This window comes from Ahaetulla prasina, chromosome 13, assembly GCF_028640845.1.
Source record: "Ahaetulla prasina isolate Xishuangbanna chromosome 13, ASM2864084v1, whole genome shotgun sequence".
Classification (NCBI taxonomy): domain Eukaryota; kingdom Metazoa; phylum Chordata; class Lepidosauria; order Squamata; family Colubridae; genus Ahaetulla; species Ahaetulla prasina.
Genome location: NC_080551.1, coordinates 22,496,974 through 22,516,787, shown reverse-complemented (window position 1 = coordinate 22,516,787; position 19,814 = coordinate 22,496,974). Strand labels below are relative to the sequence as shown.

The 19,814-nt window shown below is 50.6% G+C and overlaps 1 protein-coding gene across 1 annotated transcript; it reads right to left on the bottom strand.

Annotated features, from left to right (window-relative positions):
- Positions 1-3,623: 3,623 nt before the first annotated feature.
- On the bottom strand, positions 3,624-19,427 carry EDC3 (enhancer of mRNA decapping 3). Its single transcript, XM_058156681.1, has 7 exons — positions 19,298-19,427; positions 17,046-17,223; positions 15,725-16,035; positions 14,529-14,864; positions 9,803-9,956; positions 8,737-8,954; positions 3,624-5,331 (listed from the first exon to the last, which is right to left on the bottom strand). Exons 2-7 carry the CDS (start codon positions 17,207-17,209, stop codon positions 4,997-4,999), a joined length of 1,518 nt encoding a protein of 505 aa, XP_058012664.1. The 5' UTR covers positions 17,210-17,223; positions 19,298-19,427; the 3' UTR covers positions 3,624-4,996.
- Positions 19,428-19,814: the final 387 nt, after the last annotated feature.

Below are 19,814 nucleotides of genomic sequence, written 5' to 3'. Positions count from 1 at the left end.
TTTACTTGTTATGACTGCGTCTAGAAACTTGGACTTCCTTATGGATGAACTTTTACGTTTAACAATAAAAATGGTGGTTTTATATCTTGCCACAAATCCAGGAATTTTACAGTAATGTCTCTTCCCTTGCTGGCTGTGTTTTAAGTCCCCCCCCTTTTTTTTTTGGTTGGGTAAAGGACATAGGATCTCACACTTTGGTGTATTTTTTGGTCCTGAATTCCACCTCTTGTGGCTAATTCAGTTGTGAAATTGACCTCAAAGATGCTTGCCTTGTAGACCAGGGGTCTCCAACTTGACAACTTTAAGCCTGGAGGACTTCAACTCCCAAAGTCCACCAGGCTTAAAGTTGCCAAGGTTGGAGACCCCTGTTGTAGACTATAGCTAAACTACAGCCTCAATGATCTAGGCTAATATTCACTGTCAACCTGCAAAGTTTTAACTAAAAATAGTTGGTTTTGAGTGTGTCTATATACCAAAAGTCAGGCCCCACTCTTACCCCCCCCACCCGATGATGTTCTATATTTAGTAATCAAAAATTACGCATCAATAAAATTAAGGAAGCATTTAAAAGAAAACCAGTTCAAATATTTAATACATTTTATATAATAAATTGCCTTTGGGACCTGACTTCTGAGGCCTGACTTAGCTTATATATTTAGACACACAGATAAGCAACTTTAAATGGAATAGTATGGTTTGAATGCCAAACTAGACAGCATCACGACAAATCCTGAATTGAAATAAGCTCCCGAAAAGTGCTGATCATGATTGTCTACCAAGCCATTATTACACCATTTGTTTCGACAGACCTGTTTCATTATTCCTAGGGACAATTTACGGAAAAGGTCTGATTTTCAGGGATCACCCGAAAATCTTGTATCGATTTAACCCAAGCTTGCGGTTTGATTTTAAAAAGATGTACAACTTCCATTAAATTGGAAGTTATATGCATGGCACTGCTGTAAACACCACGGTGAAGAATCGGGGCGTGTAAAGTTTTCTGCCCCAGTCTCCCAATTTTAATTTTTTTTTTAAAACAAGTATCTAGCCTAGGGAATGGTCTTAGTGGTGAAGGGACTCGCCTCCCTCCCGGAAGGTTGAGAGTTCAATCCTAGGTAGTGGCAGAGTGCGAAGAAAAAATGTCTGCTGTGAGCTCCATATAGGCATCAGGAAGGGCACCCGGCAAGTAAATGCTCAGCATCTTCCAGTTGCCCCGACTCTCATCTCAAATTAAGGGAATGTAGCAGTGTTGGTGAACCTTTGGCGTTCTCGTGCACCAGTCAGCTAGCTGTCGCGCGTGTGGGGCTAACGGAACCTGGAAGAGCGGCGGTCCATCACGCATGCACGCCACATCAACCCGGAAGGTCAGGTGCCGGCTCACGTACGCGCGATGGACTGCTGCTTTTACGGGGTCCGCTGGCTGACCAGTGTGCGTTTGAGCACAGGAACGCGAAGAGGAGCCGGTGAGTTTGTCACGGGATGGTTTTGTGTACCATTTCCGGCACGCATGCCATAGATTCGCAGACACTGGATTATAGGGTTGTAAAAAGTTGGGGGGGAAAAAAAGCCTAAATTAATGTGTGGCTTCAGTCTGGGCTGACAGTTCTGGAGAATGTGGGGGGGGGGAAGAAAAATGGAAATGAACACAACTTGGCAAGCGAGCTGCTTTGCTGCAGTTTAATCACTGTGATTCATGAGAATTGGTTGCTGAGTGGTGGTGGATTTCTTGAAGCTTCCCACTTCTGTCAACACACGGAGCCCCCCGCCTCCAAAGTCTAGACGGCGCCCAAGGATTGCATGAACGAGCCTCCCCGTAGCAAAAACCGGGTCCCCGCAGAGCATCGTCGAGGCATTTCCCCCGCAAAAACGGAGAAAGGGAAGAGGAACCAAGCGTTCGCTATGACGGCGCCTGCGGAAACGGTGGCTGATGGGCTTTTCAGTGTGCAGGACCACAATTGTGGCCAGCCAGTTGCCTCTTAAAGGTGTACTGGACTACCTGACAACATCACATCCGTTCTATCACTCCAGGCAAGCACCGGCGTGTGGTCCTTCTAAAGGGAAGTCGATCATCGTACCACGGTCAAGCCCTTAAATCTTCCTGGACCTTTGTATCCAATGGGAATGGCACGGGCCCAACAAAGCTCCTTATTCTTTCGGTCTTGTGCACCCAGTCTCACGCACGCACATGCACAGACAAAAAGAATAGCCATTAATCTGCGTGCGCTCTCTGCAGCAAGATGGCAGGAGGCGAGTACCGGTGGAAACCTAAAAGTTGGCACAATCCCATCCGCCCCTCCGTCACTCCAGGCGTCCTTGCAAGGCCCGCACGACACCGTTCACTCAACGAGCACAACAGGAGAAGCAAGCCACGAGAGGAAGTGGGGGGGGGGGGAGGAAAAAAACGAGGGCCGGCCCTGGAACGGAGCACCCAATCGCAACCCAAACATGGCAAATCCAAGAACACTTGAGCTGGAAAGAAAGGAAGGACAATCCGAGGACTAGAAGGAACCCAGATAAATGGTGATCATTTCTCCGATGATCGTGGAAGGCCGGGACGGTGCCCAAGCAACCTTTCACCCACTCTAGTGCTGAAAAGAAAAGAAAACCAGTTCAAATATTTAATACATTTTATATAATAAATTGCCTTTGGGACCTGACTTCTGAGGCCTGACTTAGCTTATATATTTAGACACACAGATAAGCAACTTTAAATGGAATAGTATGGTTTGAATGCCAAACTAGACAGCATCACGACAAATCCTGAATTGAAATAAGCTCCCGAAAAGTGCTGATCATGATTGTCTACCAAGCCATTATTACACCATTTGTTTCGACAGACCTGTTTCATTATTCCTAGGGACAATTTACGGAAAAGGTCTGATTTTCAGGGATCACCCGAAAATCTTGTATCGATTTAACCCAAGCTTGCGGTTTGATTTTAAAAAGATGTACAACTTCCATTAAATTGGAAGTTATATGCATGGCACTGCTGTAAACACCACGGTGAAGAATCGGGGCGTGTAAAGTTTTCTGCCCCAGTCTCCCAATTTTAATTTTTTTTTTAAAACAAGTATCTAGCCTAGGGAATGGTCTTAGTGGTGAAGGGACTCGCCTCCCGGAAGGTTGAGAGTTCAATCCTAGGTAGTGGCAGAGTGCGAAGAAAAAATGTCTGCTGTGAGCTCCATATAGGCATCAGGAAGGGCACCCGGCAAGTAAATGCTCAGCATCTTCCAGTTGCCCCGACTCTCATCTCAAATTAAGGGAATGTAGCAGTGTTGGTGAACCTTTGGCGTTCTCGTGCACCAGTCAGCTAGCTGTCGCGCGTGTGGGGCTAACGGAACCTGGAAGAGCGGCGGTCCATCACGCATGCACGCCACATCAACCCGGAAGGTCAGGTGCCGGCTCACGTACGCGCGAAGGACTGCTGCTTTACGGGGTCCGCTGGCTGACCAGTGTGCGTTTGAGCACAGGAACGCGAAGAGGAGCCGGTGAGTTTGTCACGGGATGGTTTTGTGTACCATTTCCGGCACGCATGCCATAGATTCGCAGACACTGGATTATAGGGTTGTAAAAAGTTGGGGGGGAAAAAAAGCCTAAATTAATGTGTGGCTTCAGTCTGGGCTGACAGTTCTGGAGAATGTGGGGGGGGGGGAAGAAAAATGGAAATGAACACAACTTGGCAAGCGAGCTGCTTTGCTGCAGTTTAATCACTGTGATTCATGAGAATTGGTTGCTGAGTGGTGGTGGATTTCTTGAAGCTTCCCACTTCTGTCAACACACGGAGCCCCCCGCCTCCAAAGTCTAGACGGCGCCCAAGGATTGCATGAACGAGCCTCCCCGTAGCAAAAACCGGGTCCCCGCAGAGCATCGTCGAGGCATTTCCCCCGCAAAAACGGAGAAAGGGAAGAGGAACCAAGCGTTCGCTATGACAGCGCCTGCGGAAACGGTGGCTGACGGGCTTTTCAGTGTGCAGGACCACAATTGTGGCCAGCCAGTTGCCTCTTAAAGGTGTACTGGACTACCTGACAACATCACATCCGTTCTATCACTCCAGGCAAGCACTGGCGTGTGGTCCTTCTAAAGGGAAGTCGATCATCGTACCACGGTCAAGCCCCTAAATCTTCCTGGACCTTTGTATCCAATGGGAATGGCACGGGCCCAACAAAGCTCCTTATTCTTTCGGTCTTGTGCACCCAGTCTCACGCACGCACATGCACAGACAAAAGGAATAGCCATTAATCTGCGTGCGCTCTCCGCAGCAAGATGGCAGGAGGCGAGTACCGGTGGAAACCTAAAAGTTGGCACAATCCCATCCGCCCCTCCGTCACTCCAGGCGTCCTTGCAAGGCCCGCACGACACCGTTCACTCAACGAGCACAACAGGAGAAGCAAGCCACGAGAGGAAGTGGGGGTGGGGGGGGAGGAAAAAAACGAGGGCCGGCCCTGGAACGGAGCACCCAATCGCAACCCAAACATGGCAAATCCAAGAACACTTGAGCTGAAAAGAAAGGAAGGACAATCCGAGGACTAGAAGGAACCCAGATAAATGGTGATCATTTCTCCGATGATCGTGGAAGGCCGGGACGGTGCCCAAGCAACCTTTCACCCACTCTAGTGCTGAAAAGAAAAGAAAAAAAAAAAACCAAACCCCAAAAGTTTAAAAGGAAAACCACAATGGTCTGTTAACGCAACCAAACAAAGCAGGGGCCCCGGGCTAAGAGGACACTTCTGCTCGCCTTCCCACCATCCACGGGAGCTGCCTTAAGCCTCCTCCAGGCAATGGCACAGGAGCACGGATGGCTCGGAAGGAGGGGGAATCCTTGCGCTTCTCTCGATCCGCTGCGCCGCTGTTCCTTCGGAGAAGAAACACAGCCCAGAAGTTTTTTTAAAAAATAATTTTTCTCCTTAAGGCGTCCACAAACGTTTCATACGTTCAGGATCCACTGGGTAGCTGGAGGTTTATCTTCTCCTGGATGACAGGCCAGGATCGCCGCCCTTTAGGTCGAGTGCAGAGGGATGACAAATTTGCAGCCGAAAGGCGAGTGGTAATTTATGCCCACCTCCTGGAACACTTTCTGCGGGATGCCGATGTCGCACAGGTACAGCCGGCCGGCCCTCTCGCCCAGCGGCAACGGGAGCCCCAAGGCCAGTGACCACTTGGCATCAATCTCTTGCTCCATTTCATTGACGGGAGGATCCAAGCTGAGGACGGGGGCTCTGTTCTGGTTGGCCCAGTCTACGGCAGCTTTGTACCAAGGCTGGTCCCTCAGGAAAGCGTTTTCATGGCAATCTAAGCAGTTGATCACTAAGTCGACAGGCGTCTCTGGAAGATCTAAAGGGGGGGGGGGGGAAGGGAGGAAAAGAGAGGGTGTTAGGCATTCGCTAATGGGGTGTCTAGGAGACGGGGTGGCTCAGGGGCTAAGACGCTGAGCTTGTCGATCGAAAAGGTCGGCAGTTCAGCGGTTCAAATCCCTAGTGCTGTGTAACGGGGTGAGCTCCCGTTCCTTGTCCCAGCTTCTGCCAACCTAGCAGTTTGAAAGCACGTAAAATATGCAAGTAGAAAAAATAGGGACCACCTTTGGTGGGAAGGGACCGTGCGCCTTTGGCATTGAGTCATGCTGGCCACGTGACCACAGAGACGTCTTCGGACAGCGCTGGCTCTTCGGCTATGAAACAGAGATGAGCACCGCCCCCTACAGCCGGGAACGACTAGCACGTATGTGTGAGGGGAACCTTTACCTTTAATGGGGTGTTGGGCTTAAGTGAGGGAGATCCAGTGGGGGAGTTCGAGGTTCAACACGCACCATGGATCGCTTTGGACCACTTCCTCTCTCACTGAACTGCAGTGGAGATAAAAATGGAAGGCCTCCGCGAATGGTGGAATACATCCAGTCCTCAGCTTAACGACCATCAGTGGAGCCCCCAGTTTTTGTTGCTAAGAGAGACGTTCGTTAACTGAATTTCGCCCCATTTTTACGACTTTTTTTTTGCCACGCTTGTTAAAGGGAATTGGCTGTAGTTGTTAAATTAGTAACGTGGCTGTTAAGTGAATCTCATTTCCCCCACGTTGACTTTGCTAGTCAGGAAGGTGCTCACGTGACCTCAGTGCGAAAAACAATGTAAAGTTTTTCCAGTTAGGTTGTAACTTCTAACGGTCGCTGAACAAACTGTTGTAAATTGAGGACTACCTGTACAAATAAGGCAATAACTTTGCTGGCTGAGGGACTCTGGGAGTTGAAGTCCACAAGTCTTAAAGGGACCAAGGTTGGAGACCCCTGGTCTAGTCTGTCACCTCGGCCTGCAACCAAATTCACCTGTTCAGGTTGTATCCCTCAGATGGAAAAATATATCAGAGTCTCCCCACTAGGTGGAGCTGGTAAGATTGAAAATGTAACAGGTCGTCAAAAGCAGCTGATGCTTTTCCCATCTAGAAGCTTCCATGGACCTCAACTTCCTCGGCTTCTTCCAGCTGCCCCTTGGACATCCACAAAAATGTATTTCAAATCTGCCACCAACACCTCGAAACCTGTTGGACTCCAATTTTCATCATCCCACCTTCTTCCTAAGCCATCCTCCCATGCTGTTCCCTTCCCACCAAAGGTGGTATTTAGCCGGTTCATACCGGATCGGACGAACCGGTAGCAGAGATCACTGGTGCGCCCACCGTCCTGTCCCGGCGCTATGCCACCGTATTAAGCCACATTTTCAAGGTCGGTGCATGCGTGGAAGGCACGCGTGTGAGCAAAGCACACACATGGAAGGCCGGGCACATGCAGAAGGTGCACACATGTGCAAAATGAGCATGCAGGCATGGGGCGAACCGGTAGTAACAATGTTGAATTCACCTTCAACAATGTGAAACCCACCTCTGCCCCCCCCCCACCTTTAAAACAAAGACATTTGATTTTAAGAGCTTTAAGAGTGTTTAAGACAGGGGTCTCCAACCTTGATCCCTTTAAGACTTGTGGACTTCAACTCCCAGAGTCCCTCAACCAGCAAAGCTGGCTGAGGGACTCTGGGAGTTGAAGTCCACAAGTCTTAAAGGGACCAAGGTTGGAGACCCCCTGCTCTAGACCTCAGCTTTGCTGGCTGAGGGACTCTGGGAGTTGAAGTCCACAAGTCTTAAAGGGACCAAGGTTGGAGACCCCCTGCTCTAGACCTCAGCTTTGCTGGCTGAGGGACTCTGGGAGTTGAAGTCCACAAGTCTTAAAGGGACCAAGGTTGGAGACCCCTGCTCTAGACCTCAGCTTTGCTGGCTGAGGGACTCTGGGAGTTGAAGTCCACAAGTCTTAAAGGGACCAAGGTTGGAGACCCCTGTTCTAGACCTCAGCTTTGCTGACTGAGGAACTCTGGGAGTTGAAGTCCACAAGTCTTAAAGGGACCAAGGTTGGAGACCCCTGCTCTAGACCTCAGCTTTGCTGGCTGAGGGACTCTGGGAGTTGAAGTCCACAAGTCTTAAAGGGACCAAGGTTGGAGACCCCTGGTTTAAGATACCAAATGTTGACCTCCCTTCCTGAGGAAGGACAAAGGTTTGTGGAAGGTTCACGGGAGTACAAAAAGCATGAATTAAGAGTAGCCTGAGCCAACACTGAAATGTTTCATGACTTTTTGGAGGGTTCCAAAAAGTAATCCCACTTCTGAACAACTGAAATGGATTGTTTTATGGAGTGCTGGAAACACCCTGATTCAAGCGTCTTGATTTCTCGTTTTTAGGAGGCAGCAGAATCGAGGAAATGATCTGGAACATTTTTAAGTAGCAGGCAGCTTTTAAAAGTTTCATCCCGTCTTTCTGTTTGCATTTGATGCTTTTGCTTTTACCATGTTTATGATTTGGGGGGCTTACTAATGAGCCATCTGAAGACTCTGGAATTGAGAGATAATTTTTTTTTAATAGATTAACACAGTTGGAAGGGACCGTCTAGGTCATCTAGTCCAACCCCCCGCCCAAGCAGGAGACTTTGCCTATACCCTTTCTGACAGATGGCAGTCCAGTCTCTTCTTCAAAGCCTCCAGTGATGAAGCTCCCACAACTTCTGAAGGCAACTTCTGTTCCGTGGGTGGATTATTCTGTCAGAAAATTTCTCCTTATTTCCAGGTTGAATCTCCCCTTGTTCAGTTTCCATCCATTATTCCTTGTCTGGCCTTCAGGTGCTTTGGAAAACAACTTGACCCCCTTCCTCCTCTCTGTGGCAGCCCCTCAAATACTGGAAGACTGCTATCATGTCTCCCCTGGTCCTTCTCTTCACTAGACTAGCCATGCCCAGTTCCTTCAACCGTTCATGGTATGTTTTAGTCTCCAAGCCTTTGATCATCTTAGATTGATTCAGATTAACAAGAGTCGAAAGGGACCTTGTAGGTCATCTAATCCAACCCCCCCGCCCAAGCAGGAGACCCTACACCATTTCTGACAGATGGCAGTCCGGTCTCTTCTCGAAAGCCTCCAGTGGTGAAGTGCCCACAACTTCTGAAGGCAACTTCTGTTCCAGAAAATTTCTCCTTAATTCCAAGTTGAATCTCTCCTTGTTCAGTTTCCATCCATTATGCCTTGTCTGGCCTTCGGGTGCCTTGGAAAATAGCTTGACCCCCTCGTCTCTGTGGCAGCCCCTCAAATACCGGAAGGCTGCTATCACGTCTCCCCTGGTCCTTCTCTTCCCTAGACTAGCCATGCCCAGTTCCTGCAACCGTTGTTCATATTCATCATATAATTTGAAAGGTTCCGTTCCAAATTTGCACTTACCTTTAATACTGGACACCTGCTGCCCTTGAGTCTTGCTGAACAGGGTCAGCTCGTTGGTGATCGATTCCAGCATCTTGACGAAATTGGGGAGGAACAGAATGACGTCCACGTCGTGATTGGAGAGGTGCCGACCACAGCTGATCCCCTGGGCCCCTTTCACGTGAGGGCCACACAATAAGGCCACAGTAGGTCGCTGGTGAATGTTTTTTGGGTTCAGCCTGAAAGGGAAGAAGGATTTAGTTCTGTTAAGGGTGAATTTTCAGACAGAGGTGCAGAGGAGAAAACTTGTCACTTTCTTTAGGGAAAGAAACTCTGAATTCTTTACTGCGGTGGCGCAGTGGTTAGAGTGCGGTACTGCAGGCTCACTTCTGCTGACTGCCGGCTGCCTGCAATTTGGCAATTCGAATCGCACCAGGCTCAAGGTTGACTCAGCCTTCCATCCTTCCAAGGTGGGTAAAATTGTTGGGGGCAAGAGGTTGACTCTGTAAACTGCTTAGAGCAGGGGTCTCCAACCTTGGCAACTTTAAGCCTGGAGGACTTCAACTCCCAGAATCCCCCAGCCAGCAAAGCAAAGCTGGCTGGGGAATTCTGGGAGTTGAAGTCCTCCAGGCTTAAGTTGCCAAGGTTGGAGACCCCTGGCTTAGAGAGAGCTGTAAAACACTCAGAAGCGGTATATAAGTCTAAGCGCTATAGCTAGCTTTCTTTTTCTTTCTTTCTTTCTTTCTTTCTTTCTTTCTTTCTTTCTCTCTCTCTCTCTCTCTTTCTTTTCCTTCCTTCTCCTTCCTTCCTTGCTCTTACTTTCTTTCTTTCCTTTCTTTCTCTTCCTTCCTTCCCTTCCGTTCCCTCCCTCCCAGTGGTTAGAATAAAAGTATTGCAGGCTAATTCTGCCGACTGCCAGCAGTTGGATCCTGAGTGGCTGAAGGTTGACTCAACCTTCCATCCTTTCGAGGTTGGTAAAATGAAGACCCAGATTGTTGGGGGACAATATGCTGACTCTGTAAACCCTTAGAGAGGGCTGTAAAAGCACTGTGAAGCAGTCTGTATGTCTAAGTGCTATTGCTATTACCTGTTGGGTCCTCCGAGCAAACTCAGGGCCATTTGACTGGCGCACACACCTGTCATTTCCAACCTCCGTTCGAGAGTCAAGCCATGTTTCTCGGCCACAGAAAGCAGTTTTTTGTGCAGCTCGTAAGAGACGCTTGGGACTACCAAGCCAGAATCTGAAATGCAGAATCGGAAGAGAGTTATCAAGAGGCCCTGAGTAAAAGGAGTAGGCCAGATCCATAACCAAGTCGCCATCCAAAGGGAGGTCAGGTTTAAGCAACGGGATTCAACCCGTTTAAACTTGGCCATCCCATCCCAGAGTTCTTTAGGACCGTCGACATAGTGAGTTGCTTTTTCGGTCATATAAAGCTCAAGGAACTATCGGTGCTCCCAATTCTATATGCCAGCATGTAAACGAGCTTAAAAGAGACTTGGGCAGGTTTCAGAGCTGATGTACAGAATCCACACCTTCAAAAAGCATGGCCCTCCAGATGTGGCTAAACTACAGTTACCAACACCTCTGTCATGCTAAAAAAAAAAAGACGGGTTACTGACAAGTTCTTCAGCTCCCAGAGCCCATTGTTACAGATTAACAGAGTTGGAAGGGACCTTGTGTGTCATCTAGTCCAACCCCCACATCCAAGCAGGAGACTCTACACCATTTCTGACAGATGACTGCCCAGCCTCTTCTTGAAAGCTTCCAGGGATTAAACTCCCACAACTTCTGAAGGCAGCTTCTGTTCCATGGGTTGATTGCTCTCGCTGTCAGAAAATGTCTCCTTATTTCTAGGTTGAATCCTTGATCAGTTTCCATCCATTATTCCTTGTCTGGCTTGGAGAATAGCTTGACCCCCTCCTCCTCTCTGTGGTAGCCCCTCAAATACAAGAACTGGAATTCCTTCCTTAACGTATAGCTACAGCAAAGATAACAGATGATTATTCTGCAAGAGTATTTCAGTAGTCTCAATGCCAAATCTTCAGGGGACCTGAGTAACCACAAGATAGTGGTGTTTTTTTTAAAATCGTGATAGAAGCTGGTTTGGTTTTGGCTTTAGAGGGATGGGTGAACTCATTCAAATCGAAGTGAACCGTGACTTGTGAACCCAGCTGGCAACAACAAGTGGCTTAATGTCTCTTGTGACAAGCTTATTACACAGAAAACGAGAGGCCAAACTGTGTGTAGTTTGACCTTGCATGTTCACAGCCAATTAAAGTCCCCACCTTATCTTTATCGGCTTTATTGCATTAAGTATCAATGCTACGGCTACTTTGTTCTTGAAACTCAAGACTACAACAGTGATAACTTTATTGCAAAAGAAACAGTCCTACATGTTCAAAGGCAGAGAGGCACAAGCACTGGTTACAACAACGCTAGTTCTCAAATGGTCATTAAGGGGCCACCACAAAGAAGAGGAGGGGGTGTCAACCTATTCTCCAAAGTACCTGAAGGCAGGACAAGAAACAATGGATGCAAACTAATCAAGGAGAGAAGCAACCTAGAATTAAGGAGAAGCTTCCAAACAGTAAGAATAATTAATCAGTGGAACTACTTGCCTCCAGAAGTTGTGGGTGCTCCAGCACTGGAGGTTTTTTAAGAAGAGACTGGACAACCATTTGTCTGGAACAGTATAGGGATTACTGCTCAAGCAGGGGGTTGGACTAGAACACGGGTCCCTAACCTTGTGGAAATCAGGGACCACTAAATTCATAATTTTAAATCCTGCGGACCACTAATATGATCTGCCTAATGACTGGCTGGGTGGGCGTGGCTAGGTGGTCATGTGACTGAGTGGGCATGGCCATCCCAATGTCACTCACATTGAGGGGCACCTCACTAGCCTCTACTCAGCCCTCCCCTCCCAGCCACTTCTCGCCTCCCCTCCCCTAGGCTCCTTAGGGCCCCAACAGAAAGCAGTTGTTGGAGCTAAGTAGCCACCAGGAGAAAGAGTTGGCAAAAGAGCTCAGTTCAAACTGGATCTGACCGAGAAGGAGGGTCAGGAGAAACACCTCACTGAGGACTAGGAGCATAGGCTTTCCAAGCAGAGGGAAGACCTGTAGGAGTGCAAGGCCAGGTACAAGCGCCTGGAGGCTCAGCGGGCTGAGATGGTCAGTCAGTTCCAGGCCATGATGCAGTCCCACTGGAACAAAGCCCTCCGGCTCTTTGCCACCAACGGTTCTTCCCTCCAGCCTTCGCCCAAAGCCCTGCACTAGGAGGCTGAAGCAGACCCCAAGTCAGAATTTCTGTCCCCCTCTGACCCACACAAAAAGACCCCGAAGGGGAAGACTTTCTGTAGCAACACAAACATTGATTGCATGTACAATATTTAGCCCAGGGGGGCATAGTTTAAGGACCCCTGATTTAGTGCAATATAAAAAATGTAAATAATTTTTCTGCGGACCACCAAAATTTTCTCGACGATCATCCGTGGACCACCAGTTGGTGACCGCTGGACTAGAAGACCTCCAAGGTCCCTTCCAACTCTGTTACGGTTATTCTGTTTTTAAATGCAGACCGGCTGTTTGCTCTGGGCACAGTTTGGGAAGTAAGCAAACGCTAAGCAACCGGTTGTAACCCGAGGACTACCTGTAGTGCCTTTGAGCCCCAAAAGTGGTGAATGGAGGGTGTGCAGGGCTGGGCTAGTCTCCCAAGGGAAACAGGCCTCTTTCGACATTCTCCTTTTGACAGCCTCGCGTGCCTCCGCAGCTCTTGGCTCCCAATAGCCCTTCATGTAAGGGGATCTTGTTGGGAAACACGAGAAAGATAAGGTGTGCGATTACACAGCCCCACTGCACGCAAGGACGGCGCTACACTGGGGCTGCCTGATGTTTTGTGCTAATTAGGACGGGAGCGTGAGAGCGCCGAGGATTCCCCTCCCTGCTTCTCCCTCACGCAAGGCCAACCAGTTGGACCAGCTTATCACAACCAGACGGTCTTAAATAAACTCAGTAAAGGCGGGCGGCAATCTAAAAAGGTAGCGTGTAAAGCTGGAGGGGGAAAATATATATGTGTGTGTGTAATTACAGAGCTGCAACCGGAGGCTGGCCCTGAGCCAGATTTAAATTACACCGGGGCTGGGAGATAGAAGAGTAGAAGGAATAGGCTTAAGACGGGATATGGTATCGCCGGGGCTGCCAACTCAAAGGTAGACGCTGCCGACACAGCTTTGCGAGGGGGCACCGAAAGGAGGGCGTTGACGCTTCCTTTGCTGGGCTCGTGCTTTGCTCCGACTCTTTCATTCCAATTTATTCCAAATCCATCCCTCGTTTGCCCCACATGCCTTATCACGGTGGCTGGCTTCGATCGGTTGCCTGCAACCCTAAGGCAGGGGTCTGCAAACTTGGCTCTTTTAAGACTTGTGGACTTCAACTCCCAAGAGTTCCTCAGCCAGCAAAGTCTTAAAGGGACCAAGGCTGGAGACCCCTGGGCTACAGTAAAGGGTCAATATATTTAATACTACACACTACAGTGGCAGAGAGAATGGTATACGCCCAACAAGGGAAAAGTGAAAAAATGTACCTTTAGAAAGGGAGATGATAAAGAAAATATTGGTTTGCGCAGAAATGGACAAACTTGACGTTAGAATTAAAAAAACAAAAAAACAAAGCTGGCTGAGGAACTCTGGGAGTTGAAGTCCACAAGTCTTAAAAGAGCCAAGTTTGCAGACCCCTGCCCCTTTTTTTTTGCCTGCGCAAACCGTATTTTCCTCCACTCGGCTGCGGTCCCGCTCAATTTAAAGGAGTCAGGTGAGAATGAGGGCTCTGGCTTGGAGGCCTAATCTGGTTTGCCGAAGGCGACTGGGCCACGGTTCAGAGGTGGCCGGATTCATCCGCTTCCTCCAGTCACTCCTTTGTGGAGAACGTCTACGGTAGATGGGAGAGTAGCCACAGGGGTATAGGTAGCCCACGACTGTTGTCAGTTCGTTTAGTGACCGTTCAAAGTTACAACGGTACTCAAAAAAGCGAACTGAGGACCGTTCTTCACATTTATGACCCCTGCAGCATCCCCATGGTCATGGGATCAAAAGTCAAGATGCTTGGCAACTGACTCATAAATATGACGGTTGCAGCATGCCGGTGTGTGTGTGTGTGTGTCACGTGATCCCCTTTGGCGACCTGCTGACAAGCAAAGTCAATGGGGGAAGCCAGATTCACTTAACGGCCGGGTTACTAATTTAACAGCTGTGGTGATTCACTTAACGACGGGGGCAAGACAGGTTGTAAAATGGGACAAAACTCACTTCACAACAGAAATCTTGGGCTCAACCAGGGTCGTAAGCCGAGGACTTACCCGTATTAGACCTTCCTTTTTGAAGCCGCCACCCCAAATAATTTCCAAAGGTTTACAGGAAGCCCTCGACCTACGGCCTCAGTTCAGCCAAAATTTCTGTTGCTAAGCGAGACAGTTAAGGTTTGCCCCGGGTTACGAGCTTCCTTGACACCGTTGTTAAGCGAAGCACTGCAGTTCTTAAGTGAGCAACATGGCTGTTAAGGCAATCTGGGTTCCCCGTGGACTTCGCTTGCCGGAAGGTCACAAAAAGGGGACCCCGGGACGCTGCGACCGTCATAAATACGAGCCAGTTGCCAAGTGTCTGAATTTTGACCACGTGACCATGGGGACGCTGGAACGGTTGTAATTGTGAAAAACAGTCATCCGTCCATTTCTTCGAGGTCCTTTTGACTTGGAACGGTCACTAAACGAACCGCTGTTAAGTCGAGGACTCCCTGAGACTGCGAAAGTCCCAACGTACCGGTGCAGAACTCTTTGCTCGCCTGGGGAACGGTGATCCTTCTGTACACGATGGGCTCAGACTCCAAGATGTTCTCGTCGTGGCGGTAACGGGCGGCCGCCTTCTCGCTGGGCGTGCCTCGGGAGCGGGTGCCGCTCTTCCGCTCGTAGGTTTCGATCTCCTCGAACACGGCGGCCTTGTCGAAGAGGGCCAGGTTGCCCTCGAAGTCAAAATCGGTGTCCGGGATCTCTTCGATGTCGTCTCCAAAGCACTCGTCGTCCTTGTTCTTCATCTGGCCGTTCTTCATGCCGCTTTTCTTCGGGGTCGCCTGGTTGGGATGACGGCTGCTGGACGACCCTGAGGGGAAAGGCAGGAAACGGAGATGAGAAGAGCTGCCGGGGATTTGTTTACGAGGACAGAGTCCAAGGCAGGGGTCCCCAACCCACCCCCACCCCCCGGACCGTAGCATGCCAGAAACCGGGCTATGCAAACAAACAAAGCCCCATCTATGGGATGCAAAGAAGCACCCAACACCGCACCTCTTCCGGTCCACAGAAAAACCTCTCTCCATGGAACCGGTGTTCTGACCCAGCTCCCCAAACACGATAAACCCTCTGACGTGAACTCAAAAGATTCCTTTATTAGGAGCGCCAGCAGCCCCGGCAAAAAGCTTCTCTCTCACCGCAGGCTAACAAATCCATCCAGCAGGGAGATGAGTAGTTGTCTGCCACATCTATTCATCTCCGCCCCCTGCCTTTTATCCCCAGAGCTAGGGTGGGGCTTCGCTAGCAGCGGTGGCTCTTCCGTCCCAAGGACCGGCCCATAGATTTCCACTGTTCTCCTCTCCTCTGCCTTCTGCGCATCCAAGCGTCAAGCACGGGACCCAGCTGTTCCTCCTCTTCCTCATTAGCCACCTTCAGACCTGGGGGCTGTTGACTCTCCATCTGAGGGCTGATGGCCGGCCCAGGCTCCACTTCTCTCTCTCTCAGCTTCATTCCCTCTTCCCCCTCAGAGCTCTCAGGTTGCCTTGATGCTGACCCTGACTCCCACGCCTCCTGCTGCTGGAGGGGCCGGCGGCCGACAGGCCACAACAACCGATCCCCAAAGGTTGGGGGCCTCTGTCGTAGAGAAAGCAGGCAGAGCAACAGACCGTAACCACAGCTACGACAAGGTGGGACCGTTGAGAGCACCCAAAAGAAGTCCTAAGAGAGACTCACACGAGTTGTGCCTGCGGCGGAAGTTTTTGGACGCGTTCAAGGATTCCATGTGCCGGTCCATGTAGCTCTTGGAACAGGGGTGCAGCTGGGGAGAAAGAGCAACCTCTTGGGTCTTCACGTCGGCTCTCCTGGGGATGTTCTGTGGAGCACTGCTAGGCTTCTTCAGCAATTTGCCAGTGCCATTCTGACTGGCACCACCCAGACACTCGAGAGCAGGAATGCCAAGGTCGGGGTGCTGGAAGTCTCCACATTGTCCGTTATTGCCAAGGCCTGGAATCTCCAGGATCTTCAGCTCAGTGATATCCCCAGCCCTAAACAGGGGGAGAGGACCAGAGATGAGGTTAATTGGCCAGAGTGCTTGCCTCTCATCGCATCCTCTGTTCTGCAAGCCGGCGTGGGATAGAAAAGGAAGAGCTATGCATCTTGAGGGCTTCAGGTTGGGGAAGAGTGCTGTATAGGAACATACACCATCCTGGTTCTTGGTTCAACCGTCAAAATTACACTGTCAGAAGAATATAAATATGGTAAGCGGAGGAAAAAAGGGGCAAGTTTGTCAAATCTTATCACTGACATTAGTACAGGGGTGTCAAACTTGATTCCACTGAGGGCACATCAGGGTTGTGTTTGACCTTGGAGGGCCAGGTGGGCGTGGCCAGGGGTGTGACCATGGTGCATGTGGCTGGGGTGGGCGTGGCCATGATGGGCGTGACATGGGACTCATGTCAGGGGCACCTGTGGTGGCCAAGTGCTAAGACAGGACTTCCCTGAGACCCTCACTCACTCTCATTATAATCTCCTTCCTTCTTCCTTTCTTCTCCTTCCCTTTTTCCCCCCCCCGAGCTTCGCTTTCACTGGCAGAGGGCTGCAGGCCGTCCAGGCCGAAACAAGCGGGGGGGGGGCACACACAGCCCCCCCAACGCAATTTTCGCTAGCAGAGCCACCATGGACCGGTCCTTTGCCGTTTCCAGGCCGGCCCCATGGGTTCAGATCCGGCCCACGGGCTTTTGAGTCTGACACCCCTGGATTAGCAGTCGTAAACGACGATATTCAGGTGCTCCTGCAACAAGCCATTCTTCAGCTCCCTCCTTTTGTAAGAATGGACAGACTTCCAGGCTGCTGGGTTTCCAAGTAACCCATCTCCCTTATGAGCATATGTTGCAAAAATAAATTTAAAAAGAGAGCAACTCAATTCGACATCAGCTAGAAGCCCTGAAAAATGAAGCATAAACTACATGCACCATAAATCTGCCATGTGTATTTTCAGAAAAAACTGAAACAACAGTTTTCAAGCCTCAATGAAGAGTCACGGAGGAGCGTTTACCTGAAGGTAACCTCCGGTACCAAACATTTGACTCCGTTATGGAACGGCCGTGTGAGTGAAATGGTCTGGCTAGCTTGATTCACCGCAGATACTCTTCCCTGGTAGACTCCCAAGCTGTCTCCACAACTGATCGAGACGATGCTTCCAAGCCAATCCGTAGCCATGATTTCTGTGATTGCTGCAAAACAATCGAAGGGGTGATGAGCTGACATATATTGCAATAGAAGAGAATATTGGTAGCTCAGGGTTGAACCGTGGAGTCCTTGACACCCTCTGAGCTTGGCTGTTTTCTTGCAAACGTTTCGTTACCCAACTAAGGAACATCGTCAGTGCTAGGACGGAGTGGCGGTTGTGGAGTGAGTGAATGAGGGAGGGAGGAGGAGGAGGAGGAGTGTGGTGCCCTTGTTGCTTTCTCAACTTGGTGATTTTCTTGCAGACGCTTCATTACCCAACTAGGGAACATCATCAGTACTAGGAGGGAGTAGGATTTGTGGAATGAAGGAGAAGGGAGAGGAAGTGGAAGGAGGAGGAGGAGGAGGAGGAGGAAGGAACGACGATGACTGTGGTGTCCTTATTGCTCTCCAAGTTTGGTGATCTAGTCATTACCCAACTAGGGAACATCATCAGTACTAGGAGGGTGTCATGTCCCACTCCTCCGCTGACGGCCGGGTCAGGGAAATCCGAATCAGGCTTGCCTCTGCAGCTCTGCCCAAAGTCCTAGCAAAGTCCTCAGAGCAGGCAGGAGACCAGAAAGTGACTTCAGCAAGATAAGTTCGACTTTGCCTGACTCAGAGACTGCCAGAAAGCAGATCCTTTATATAGGCCATGGGGTGTGGCTCCATGACTCAGCACTCATTAAGGCCTGCCCCTCCCTTCCTTCTGTTGCCTCCGCCTATCCAGTCTTCTGATGCGAGGGTCACTCCAATCAGCAGCTGTTGGAAGTAAACTTTCCTCAGGCTCACATGCTGTGGAGGAGGGGGAGGGGTCTAGCTGCTCCGTTTGCCTGGGCATGGAGCCAGGGCTGGGGCCGGGGGGTGCTCCCTCCTCTGCAGCCTGCTTGGGCATGGAGCCAGGGTTGGGACCGGGAGGTGCCCCCTCCTCAGCCTGTCTGGGCATGGAGCCAGGGCTGGGGCCGGGAGGACATTCTTCAGCGTTCGGAAGCAGATAAGCAGACCCCGGCTGCGGTGAGAGCGGGCAAGACACAACAGAGGGAGTAGGATTTGTGGAATGAAGGAGAAGGGAGTGGAAGTGGAAGGAGGAGGAGGAGGAAGGAACGACGATGACTGTGGTGTCCTTATTGCTCTCCAAGTTTGGTGATCTAGTCATTACCCAACTAGGGAACATCATCAGTGCTAGAAGGGAATGGGGTTTGTGGAGTGGAGAAGGACTCTGGGCTCCTTGATGCTCTCTAAGCTTGGTTGCACTGCTGATGTTGGGCGATGAAATGCCCGCAAGTGAACAACCAGGCTCAGAGAGCACCAAAGGCTCTTGGAACGATTCCTGAGATACATTCTCTGTAAGGATTAAATCTTCTTTTATCCACGACCCAACGTCCTGGCACGTAGATCAGGTTAAGCAAGCGACTGCCCAAAACATTTTCAATGGGTTTAGTGGTCCCTTCTGTCTGTCCATCAGTCCCTTTCTATGTCCATCAACCCGTCTGTCCATCCGCCCATATCAGTCTACCTATCCGACAGGCGGGCAGGTGGATAGCAGGTGGACAGACAAGGCCTGCTGGCTGGGAATTCTGGGAGCCGTTGTCCGCAGGCGTGTGAAACCGGCTGAGGTTTTGCAGGTTCAAAGCCTGCACTGGAACCCAGAGCCCATCTTTGGACCATCCCTTTAATTCACAGGGCTGTCAGGGGGAGGATAAAATTGGGGGGTGGGGGGAAGGGAGGGAAGACCCTCCCCCATTGAAATTGGTGGGGGGGGAACTCCCCTAACTAAGTTCCCTTTTAGGGGGAGGGGGAGCCACCCCAGGACCCTCGTGGCAACGTGGAGACTCGAACCCGGGTCTTCGCCTTTCGGGACTCCCAACCTCTTCATTCTGGTCTACGAACTGGGGGAGGGAGGGAGGGGGAGGGAGTGACGTCACTCCCCTCCCAAAGGGGGCGTGGCCGCTCCCCTCGCGCCCTGCCTGAGCAGCGCTCAGGCGGGAGAGCGGCGGGGCAACCGGGGGGGCCCTGACCCTCGGAGAGGAGCGCCGGCGGGCACCCCCCTCCCCACAGGCATCCCCACGACCGCTTCCACACCTGGGACGGGGAAGCCGAGGAACCGCGGGCTCCAGCCTTCCCCTCGCTCGACTCTTCTCTTCAGACGCCTTCGCTCCGGAAATGTCGCCCAGCAGGGGAAGCAGGCGTCACTTCCGCTTCCGCCTCGCTTTAAAGGCTCTCTAGGGATGAGGCGCAGAGGCGGCGGCGGCGGCCTTCGTGGGAAAGGTACTCAGTGGCGCATGCGCGCGGGGCAGGGAGCCCAGGCTCTCGCGAAGTGCTGCGCGTGCGCCTTGGAGATGTTAGTAAAGCGGCCCCTTGCCGCTTAGGGAAGCTCGATCGTCGTTTCTCAACTTTTAAAGGTGTCGGGACTCCAATTCCCAGAATTCCTCACCAACGCATGCTTTGAAGATGTGTGGACTTCAACTCCCAGAATCCCCACTTATTAGGGGCTTATGGCAGTTTTATTCATTTATGTTATTCTATTTTTATAACTGCCAAGTGAGTTGAAGTCCAAGCTTTTTAAATTTTGCTAAGGTTGAGAAATATTGAGAAATAT

What these genes read in the sequence shown, in the direction of transcription:
- EDC3 (XM_058156681.1), bottom strand. Translation starts at nt 17,209, where the DNA reads ATGGCTACGGATTGGCTTGGAAGCATCGTCTCGATCAGTTGTGGAGAC. An exon ending in CCGCCGCAGGCACAACTCGT is followed by an intron (nt 14,865 to 15,724) that starts GTGAGTCTCTCT and finishes CTTTCCCCTCAG; the next exon opens with GGTCGTCCAGCAGCCGTCAT. An exon ending in GAGCAAAGAGTTCTGCACCG is followed by an intron (nt 9,957 to 14,528) that starts GTACGTTGGGAC and finishes TCTGCATTTCAG; the next exon opens with ATTCTGGCTTGGTAGTCCCA.